At 38.4% G+C, this 10,792-nt stretch overlaps 1 protein-coding gene across 1 annotated transcript in view; it reads left to right on the forward strand.

Annotated features, from left to right (window-relative positions):
• Window positions 1-10,369, forward strand: part of ecpas (Ecm29 proteasome adaptor and scaffold) — a 35,593-nt gene extending 25,224 nt beyond the window's left edge. The window contains exons 38-49 of the mRNA XM_067441815.1: window positions 51-117; window positions 215-306; window positions 392-458; window positions 799-990; window positions 2,391-2,602; window positions 2,750-2,793; window positions 4,187-4,379; window positions 4,512-4,659; window positions 6,599-6,704; window positions 8,364-8,452; window positions 8,760-8,831; window positions 9,328-10,369. Of these exons, the coding sequence (XP_067297916.1) occupies window positions 51-117; window positions 215-306; window positions 392-458; window positions 799-990; window positions 2,391-2,602; window positions 2,750-2,793; window positions 4,187-4,379; window positions 4,512-4,659; window positions 6,599-6,704; window positions 8,364-8,452; window positions 8,760-8,831; window positions 9,328-9,467 (1,422 nt within the window). The 3' untranslated portion in view covers window positions 9,468-10,369. The remainder of the gene's footprint in view (window positions 1-50; window positions 118-214; window positions 307-391; window positions 459-798; window positions 991-2,390; window positions 2,603-2,749; window positions 2,794-4,186; window positions 4,380-4,511; window positions 4,660-6,598; window positions 6,705-8,363; window positions 8,453-8,759; window positions 8,832-9,327) is intronic.
• Window positions 10,370-10,792: the final 423 nt, after the last annotated feature.

Genomic DNA, 10,792 nt, shown 5'->3' on the forward strand with positions numbered 1-10,792 from the left:
ATTAACTTTTTCTGTGTGAACTGGCCCTAACAGTGTGTGTGATTTTATAGGGAGGATGTGCCAGTGTGATTGTGTCATTAACAGTGCAGTGCCCTCAAGATCTCACACCATATTCAGGTAACCCACACCGATAGATCAGAGGAGTTCTACTGTTTGCAAGTTTAATACGTATATAAATCTTGTATGTGTGTTTGGGTGTCTTTTTATTCCACAGGTAAACTCATGAGTGCACTCATAAATGGGATCAATGACCGTAGTAGTGTCATTCAGAAGTCGTTTGCCTTTGCCATTGGACATCTGGTCAGGGTATGAAAACACAACTGAATACACATTTCAACCGAACCTGAGGTAACTACAGAGCAACAAAACAATACTCTGTTTTCCCCATCAGACAGCCAAAGATGGCAGTGTTGAGAAGCTTCTGCAGAAACTGAACACCTGGTACCTAGAAAAAGAGGGTATGTGGACTTTTCCTCTTTGAGTAAACTATTACTTAACAGTCAATTTCCGTTGTCATACTTACTTGACTTCCTTCCAATGAACATTCAAAAAAAGGTGATGTTGCCCCTTGTGACAAATGGCAACTGTGAACATGGACTGTCAAGCTTTAAAAAAAGAAACTTTAAAACACCTCTTTTTTGTTCCATGGAAGATAAAGTTATATGGGTTTGGAATGACATTAAAAGGGTGTCAACATTTCCTCACCTTCTTCAAATGAAGAGTATTTCTCTTCAAAATAAGAACTGTTTAAACTTTCTTGCTGTCTGGATTTGTGAAGTGCTTTTCTGCGATTCTCAGAGGTGCTGTACAAGTCCTCGTGTTGTCTGGTGGTGCATGCCATCAGTCACTACAGTCCTGATGTGTTGAAGGCTCATGCTGGAGTGGCTTTGCCGCTGGCGTTTCTGGGCATGCACCAGGAGCCTGAGGAAGAGAAAGGAGAGAGCGCTGAGGCCAACCTGTGGGCTGAGGTCTGGCAGGATCACGTGCCTGGTAGGTTGAGATTTACAACCCTTAGAGAAGAAAATATTAATTCATGAATTGATAAAGATTCAATTTTTATTTTGAACAAACTAAAATTAGCAAATTTAATTTAACCTGTTCCCTTATTTCTTCCATTTATTTTCTGTTACTAAACTTTACATCATCAGAAATATATTTGATATAGCCATATTTCTGTTGGATATTTTAGCATCGGTTAACATATGTAGGTATTTTTTAGACGCTAAATCGACATTGTTTTAGTTATATTTCATAGTTTTGAGTTGAACGGAATCAAACTTTTATTAAAATACAATTGGATTTAATCAGAAATTAGAGGGTATGTATTCATGTCACTTTCATGACCCAAGTGGTTTGACCCAAGTTTTATAAAGCAATGCAAGAGTTTTGTGGTTAAAAAAACATAAATACAAAAAGCAACAGTATGAACACAAAGGAGTCTGAGACCACATTCCTACTAAAGTTGACCAATAAAGATGTGAACGTGAAGAGAACTGGGTCCTTTTTCACTTGGTTCACCTCTTGGTCCACTTAAACTAGTCTGAGTTTGATTCTTTTAAAGAGGACCCAGTATGAAAACACCCTTACAAGTCTTGCAAAAAGCAGCGCACGCTCATCTCAAGCATCGCACAAATAGACCACTGAGTTGAGTCTTTTTACTTATTTTTGTGCTTCTGTAGATTAAGGTGTGTGGTTTTGCATATAAGGAGTATAGAGTGCTATGAATCGTGCTTCACACACAGTAACTGAAATTTAAAACCGTTTTAACAGAAAAAGAAAAATGCTCAATAAATGCTGCATAGGAGCAATGCACGCTATGAGACTCGCGTTGCTTCAAGCAAGCAAAATATTGATTGATATATCCCTGAATTGAATTGTCATAATCATATCGCAGAACTTTTTGAGGTATGGTAAAATATTGTATCGCTGGCTGTGAGAATCAATATCGTATCGAATGTCCGAATGAACTGTCCGAATTTCACCCCTATTGATAAATATAATAACATGATCTCCAACATTGCGTTCACGAAAGCACCATGGCGCATGTGTGTTATGTTGATGCGAGAGCAGACGTTGTTGCGTGACCACACATTGGAGATGAATATTTTGTAAATTAAAGTGATAAAAAATGTTTTGCACAAGCAAAGCACTCGCATCGCTTCAGAAAATTGAGGTTAAACCACTGAAGTTGCGTAGATTACCACTTTTCAAGCCCCCAAAAGGTAGAAAAGACATTAATAAAAGTAGTTATATAAATCGCTCCGATTTCATCAAAAATATCTTTATTTGTGTTCCGTAGATGACCGAAAGTCTTACGGGTTTGGACTGCTCACAGAATTTAAATTTAAACCTTTTAAATTTTTTTTTTATTTTGCATTCTGTATCTTCAGGTAGCTTTGGTGGAATCAGGTTGTACATGACTGAGCTCATAGCCATTACTCAGAGGGCTCTGCAGTCTCAGTCCTGGAAGATGAAGGCTCAGGGTGCCGCTGCCATGGCAACTATCGCTAAGCAACAAACGGGCTCACTGGTGGCGCCTCACCTGGGCATGGTGCTGAGTGCACTACTACAGGGGCTCTCAGGACGCACCTGGGCAGGGAAGGTAATTGACCCTCTCAAACACAAACTCTGTGCTGAGGGATAGACTTTATGCACCTGGACACTTTAGTGATACACGAGAAGCATGATCTCTGGTTTGAAACGGATTTATCTGGCTGTGTCTGAAGTACAATTGCTTGTCTCTTCACAGGAAGAGCTGTTGAAAGCTGTTGGATCTGTTGTGTCTAAATGCAGGTTAGACTCTGCTGTCTATTTCTTTCACACACATAGTTGTGCTCAACTTTACAGGATCTTAAATGTATAAAATGACAATTCTAATTTACTAACCTCATGCCATCCCTAGTGTATATGACTTTCTTTAGATAAACACAAAGGATAATTTAGAATATTATTCATGCGAGTCCATAAAATGGCATTAAATGGGTGCCGATTATGAACACTTGAAAAACCACACACCGCGATCATAATCGTAATCCATACGACCTCAGTGGATGCATCAATATCTTCTGAAGGCAAACAATATAATTTTAACTTTAACTAGAAATCATTGTTAAAGGGGTCATATAATGGTGAACCTAGAACAGTTGGCTGGAAGCAATGATTTATAGTTAAAAGTTTAAAATATTAGTATTTTGCTTACGCACACGTGCACACACACCTTCACTTCAGAAGACATTGTAATCCTTACAACCATAGGGGATAAATCAGTGATTTCAAGCTTCAACTAAGCAGCACACATTTGCTTGCATTATATGGACTCAAAGAGATGGATTATTTTCCTAAAAATCTATTTGTGTTTATCTGAAGAATGTTGTATACGTCTGGGAAAGCAGGAGGGTGAATGATGAGAGAATACTATTTTTTGTGTGAAATATCCCTTTAAGCAGGGCCCGACAAAGCTGTGTCTTTTGCTTGATTATTCACTTGTCCGAGTAAATAACTGGATTTTTTTTTGTGGTGTAAATATAATTTATTCTGAAGCAGTATTCTCATCACTGTTTGACATATTAAAATCTACATATTTGTGACTTTTGCATTTTTTACAATGCCATTTCCCCCCTAATCTTATTACATGTATGCTTCATCTTTAATTTCAAAATCTTAAATATAATCAATAAATTCAACTTGAATATGATGCTATAGGGCTGTTACCAATCAAATTAAATCATCTACATTGAAAAATTACAATAGCATTTAATAATTTTATGATATATTGTTTTAAATATTTTTGGAATATACAAATAAGAAATACTGGGGAATAAAATATGCTTTTAAACAGAAGATTCAAACATTTAAACAGCTGATTCATCCAAGAATGAGGCAGTTGTTTATTAATGGGTCATTTAATCGTTTTTTTTTAAGTTATTTTTTGCAAAAGAAAACTACTTTATTTTCATAAATGATCATATTCAGACCTTGGATTCTTAATATTTAGTTTTGCCTTTTGTGAGTTGTACGAGTCTCTCAGTTGTCCCGACATCATCATTGAGCCACTGGAAAATGTGCAGAGTAAACCAAAACTCACAGTAAAAAGAAATATTAGCATCTTGCCGAGTCTAAGTTAGTAAACCTTTGAGAAGAACAGTACATTCAATACCTTTGAAATGCATGTGATTTATATCTGTAGTGTGGAGCTACAGAAGCCTGCTGCAGGTCAGCCAACAGTGAGCGAGGTGCTGGATCTAGTGCTGAAGGAATGCAAAAAGGAGAATCTGGTTTATAAAATGGCGGCTTTACGCAGTGCAGCGGACATCTTGGAGTCGACGCAGGTGGATCGTTTTCAGGAAATCACTGACATTGTTCTTCCCCTCATTAAAAAGGTGCAGTAAACCTTACATTCTCAGTAAATATCTCATCTTTTTTTTTTAACCCACTCAGCTTTGATATGCATCTCAGCATCCAGTTTCCAATTTGAAAACAGAATTTTGTTTGTGTCTTTATTTTCTGTTTAGAATCAGCCAGCAAGCGCTGGATCCCCGAGACATGAAAACGATGATGATGATGAGGACGATGTTAAAACTCGTGAATTACAGACAGAAGCTCTACTGTGTGCATTTGAGACGCTTGGAAAGGCCTGGCCTAAAACCATTCAGACACAGAGTAAGTCTCAGCTGCAAGTCTTAGTGTGCATCTCAATCAGCTCCCTAGTTCAGTAGTCAGGGTACTGATCAGGGAGTCAGCCATTTTAAGCGCTGTCTCAAATAGAATCCTTACAGTGCACTGAAATGTTCGCTCCCTAAAAAGTCAATGCACATTCACAATGCAACGCAAAAACCAGGGTGCGTCGATGGTCACTGCTCCCTTAACGGAATTTCTGAAGCGCAAAACTTAAGTCACGTAAGCCAACTCACTACACATAATGACTGATAACAACACATGATATGTGTTTTTAAAAACAGAAACCATTATTTTGTTATATTTCAGCATTAACATACATCGTTAGACAGGTACTGAACACAATCTAGCTAACTTTTATAATTTATTTACGGCTGAAATAAACGGTTGCACGCATATGTAATAAGCACATTATTTATCATAATGTACTTTAAAGGGGGGGTGAAACACTCAGTTGCAGTCAATCTCATGTCAATCTTGAGTACCTTTAGAGTAGTATTGCATCCTTCATATCTCTGAAAAGTCTTTAGTTTTATTATATTTATAAAAGAAATATAGGCTGTACCGAGTCTTTCCGGAAAAAACTGAGCGCCGTATCGAGTGGGCGGAGCTAAAGAATGACGATCGTGAACAAAGCGGTGACGTCCTCAAGCGTGGAGAAACCCATGGCTATCTCAGCTAATAGATATATGATCCAGAATCAAATCTGAGGCTGAAATAAATTGAACAGGAGAAACAGCAACAGGAGGACGTCCGTCTCTGTGGTATGTACTGTATTTAGTGCCCTGTCAACATTTATGTGTCTCTACTCACAGTTTATGAGGACATGATTCGGTTTATGGACTATTGTATGCGACTAAACCTTAGCAGTAGCAAGCAAAACAGTTTTGCACGTCAGACTAGTGTAACGTTATACAGAGAACAGCAATGGAGTAACCGCATTTGAATGACGAAGCACGCGATCGTGTCGTTTACTGATGTTTACTCACGCGCCGATAGCCAACAGCACAGACATTTGAAGCAGTTTTACTCACCGGCTGCTTCCAAAGCAGGACCGAACCTTTATCGCTGGGACCGGTCCGTCAAAAACACACTTCTTTGGTATGATTTGGTGAAGTCCTGTGACAGCAGTGACGTGGAAATCCACTTTGAGACGCGACTGAAGCGATGTTGTGAAGCTTCCCGTCATTTCTGCGTTCAAATCGGTTCAAATGCAGCGCTGCCTTCCCGGAATGCTGTGCTGAAGCGTTGAAGTCGCTCGACGTCACCCATAGGAATAAAGTGGAGCGCGGTGCGCGACATAAGTGTTCATGAACGACTGGTCTTGAACCTGAGAGAGTGTTTACGGGCGTGCATTTCCTCTCTCGCTCTAGTCACGCGCGCGCACCCTACCGGGAGAAGAGCCCGTACGCCCCATACAAGGACCTTCCGCTCTTATTAACGTCAAGTCGAGCCGTACTCGAAAAAAACTCTCCGAAACTTGTGAGAAACCGGAAGGAGTATTTTTGACACAGAAATACTCCGTCAAACGTCCAACATTAGTTTTTGAAACTTTGTCTATGTTTAGGATGGGAATCCAAGTCTTTAACAGTGTAAAAAGCTCAGTATGCATGAAACCGCATCCCCCCCCCCCCTTTAAATCGCATTACAAGTAATGAAAGAAAGATATAAGCTCTGCTGTTGTTCATAAATACCAGTATGATGTTGTACAATGAGGACATTGTCACATCGCTGGAAATAGATTCTTCAGTGTGCCGATGTGTAGTGAGCCAGCATCTTTTTCTGTCCTTACCAGTGCCCGAACTCATGTTCGTGATATACTGATTCACAAGCTCATGGGCTAGGGAACTAAATGAGATGCACCTTTAGAAACACACATGTACAGGGGCAGAGTGATGTATAATGAGTTTGTTTTGTTTTGCAGATCAGTTCCAGAATGAGGTGTGTAGAATAATGTGTGATAGGCTGAAACTGAGCACATGGAGGGTTCAACTAGGAGTCCTACGAGCCATGAAGGCCTTCTATCAGGGGTAGAGTGTGCTCGCACTAAACGTCTTGAAAGTTTACTAACAGAAATGTACTTCCTCTGATAGCACACTTACATCCCAGAGTCTTCCATTTGATGTCTACGTTTACATCTGCTAATATTTTTTCTTCTCTGCAATGTCTCCTAAGAGGTTTCCTGTTAGATTTTAAATAGTCATTTAGAAAATGGCTTTAAGGTGTTTAAAATTATGTATGTAAAACTGCTTTTTCTAAGAAGTTTATCAGTTGCTCACCCAAAAATGAAAATGTGATGTTTATCTGCTTATCCCCAGGACATCCAAGATATAAGTGTCTTTGTTTCTTCAGTAGAACACAAATGAAGATTTTGAACTCCAACCGTTGTAGTCTGTCAGTTGTATAATGCATGTGAATGGTAATACGAGAGTATGAGAACTATGAGAGTAAAAAAAAACAGTAAAAACAAACATGCACAGACACTGATGTCTTAAGACACTAAACGATTTGTGTGAGACACGGAACAGTATTTATATAATTGTTTTACCTCTAATACACCACTGTCAATTAGCTTGGGTGGGGTCAGGGGTGGCATAAATCCTCACAAAGACCCATTATAATAATACTTTTAATTTGTACCTCTTCCTACCTGTATAACCACTTATCAAGTAGGAAATATACATTGTTATCAGTTTGCACTGCATACGTTATGAATTATATATAGATAAACCCTTATTAAAGGTACTGAAGTTATTTAGTCAAGAGCAGAGCATATGTAGTGAGCAATTACTTTTGTTCTTTACATTGTCATTATAAGTGGTTACTCTCACTTTAAAAGATCTTCCTCTGTCGCACATGATATGGATGTAAAATGCTGAAGTCGCCGTTAGAAAACTTACAAAACGCGTGACTTTCCCCCTCCTGCTCCTCTTCAGAAAATGAAATTCGCTGTCCCATTGATCACGGTATTTACACATGGGTTGTTTTTCTTTGGCAGGAGTGCCTTTCGTCTCTATCGTTACGTCCATCATCCGTCTCTGTTTTGTTTTTGTTTTTTTCCCGCATTGTCACTCGTCATCTGAGCTCGCACACTAACCTCGAGACAACGGCCACCTACAGTACTGTAGGCTACTGCAGATGGCAGTTATCGCGAGGCTAGTTACAGAGCTCAGATTGGAAATGTTTTAGTTTTTTTCCTCCGGTATTATTTTTTAATAACGCACGTTAAAATACTGGATATATACAGGAAAATACTAATACAGGAGGACGGCGAGAAAGAAGGGTAAAATACGGGACTTTCCCGGCCAAAACGGAATGCTTGACAGGTATGGGTCAATGGTCGAGATACGCGTGTTCTGTGCATGTTTTTTTACTCTCATAGATTGTTACCATTCACATGCATTATACGACACACAGACAGCAACGGTTGGAGTTCAAAATCTTCATTTGTGTTCTACTGAAGAAACAAAGTCACCTATATCTTGGATGCCCTGGGGGTAAGCAGATAAACATCACATTTTCATTTTTGGTTGAACTATCCCTTTCTATCTGGGTCTGAATGGAAATATGCTTTTTAAACTTCAAAATGTGTATTTTTAAACCATATTTGCATTTTTTGAGTGGAAACAGCGCGTAGAAAGAGAGTTGTTCAGCATTCAAGATCTTATTTGTGTGTGTGTGTGTTCTAGGTTGTTGCTGTTGGATAAGGAACACCAGAATGCTGCTGTTCTGACGGAGTTGTTGTCAGAAACCTGCACTGCCCTGGCATCACCACTAGGTGGAGTTTCTTATGACCTTCTAAACATTAAGGGGATAGTTCATCCAAAAATGATAGTTATGAATATGTTTTTTCAAACATGTATGACTTAATGTCTTCTGCAGAACAAAACAAGACACTGAATGATGGTCAAAATTATTATTATAAAACTGTTTTCGTGACCATTGACTTCAAACCCAGAAATTTCTCACAATATTTTTCTTTTATGTTCCACAGAAGAATTAGAATTTTTAGGTGAACTATCCCTTTAAATGATCACCTTTTATTCAGACTTTGGCTCATGAGAATCATTCTTTTCCTCCCACAGAAAACAAAAGCTATTCATCAGTAAGAACAGACGCCTTGGTGGTAGTTGAACTTCTTTTGAAGAGGCTTGAAGGTATTCATTTTCATCATGCTTCAAATGTTCAAAGTGTGAATCTAAAGTATTTTCTTTAGTGACAGACAATATGCCAATGGGTCTGTTAAAAATGTGGATCTGAAAACTTGTAGTTCAATTCTTTCATCTGATTTGCTTCATGTTATTTGTGTAGCAATAACATGTCTATGGTAACATCCTCAAATGTAAAAACTACAATTGAAACAACTTTTCAGTGATACATTTCAGTCTAATATTTATGTTTATATAATTTGCCAGAACAAAAACCGCAGATTGAATTAAAATGTAAATTCACTATTCAGTACAGTAGATGAAAAAGCAGAAATACAGCAGTTACCCGTGCGCACATAGCAGCTCTGTGCTTATGAATGCTATTTGCACGGATTATGTGGATGACCTATTTCATTGTTTGAAAGGTGAATTAAAAGACATGTAGGTATGAAAGTGGGATAGAAACCTTCTTGCTATTAAGATTCACACTGTTTTATGTTTACAGAAAGTGATCAGTGGGAGTGTCTGTCTGAGAGGAGCCGGCAACAGCTTCAGCGTTCTTTAGCCACTATGGAAACAGACAGCCGTCCAGACCTGAAGGACAAAGCCCAGACAATGAGAAGAAAAATACAAGCCCTGCCATGAATAACCGCCCGTACACACACGCTTACAGTCACACACTGTTCTGAGGGTTGATTTGGGGACCTCAATTGTACATTTCAGTAATAATTCTTATGTCCATGTCACGTATACCTGAGTTCACATATTTTGCCATATTCTCTATTCCCTACTAGCTGTGTAGGCCATAAACCTTTTCCTACATTTATAAAGTCTTTGACCTAATGCTTTAACCAATGTGCAAAGACTACATTTGGCTACAATACGCCGTTTTCACCAACCATTTTAACCTTGTTAAAGTTTAAGTATGTGCAAGTGTGAGAATACATACATCTGGGGTTGTGTTTTTTGCTCTGGAAATCATAGAGATTGTGAAGCAAAAGGCATGCTGCAGTTACACATATGAAACTGCTCTTTTTATTTTTAATAGTCAAGATCAGGGCCAGAGCTGCCCTTGTGCACCATATACAATACACTCAAATGGTTTGAGTGACCTCTGCAGTTTTCTATGTAAACACCCCTCCAGTTATTAAAAAAAATCCCCCCCATCTGGATTATGACTGAGAACTGTATATATTGTCAACCTTTTGCTTTTATTTGTTCATTCAGTGGTGTTAGAAAAGGTTAGACAAAGTCAAGCAGAAAGGACAAGGATCTATCCAAAAATGATTTTTTTTTTTTTTTTTAAATGAGGGGTGGTGTAAAGATGTGTGTATTAAAGGGAAGTTTGTAACATAAATTAAATTGAAACCTCAAACCTGTTTTTGCATATGTGTGAAAATACATTTTCCATAATGGACTAATTAAATCTTTGTAAGGAGCCATGTTATGCTGGATTTCACCCTTTGTAGTTTTTGCCCCTTAAAGGAACATTCCACCGTTTTTAGAAAATTGTTCAACTTTCCTACATTTAGATATGTGGGCAAATGCATTTGTTTCAGTGCATGCATTGTTTTAGTTTGGCAGGGTTGCTGCTAGCTTAGCTTAGCATAATGAATGGAATCCTATGTTGCCAGCTAGCATGTCCCCAGTAAAAGTGATCCAAAAAAAAAAAAACACCCACCTAATTATTTCTTGTGGCCTGCGTATTCACAATGAGAATAAATAGTGATGCAGATTAATGCTGCATTCATGTGCTCTGAATTATCATAAATACTTGTTTCCTAGGTAAAAAACTGCACATGAATGCCCTTCCATTTCAAAATTTAATTCGGATAAACTCGTAAGCACTACTTCAGAAGTGGGAATTATCAAATTTTCGATAGCAAGTGAAGGCGGCATAAGACTAGGCGATTTCCTTGGCAGATACTGACGGAAGCACTGCTACGTGGGCGCAGACATCACGCAACACA

The sequence above is a fragment of the Pseudorasbora parva genome, chromosome 4 (genome assembly GCF_024679245.1).
Source record: "Pseudorasbora parva isolate DD20220531a chromosome 4, ASM2467924v1, whole genome shotgun sequence".
NCBI lineage: Eukaryota > Metazoa > Chordata > Actinopteri > Cypriniformes > Gobionidae > Pseudorasbora > Pseudorasbora parva.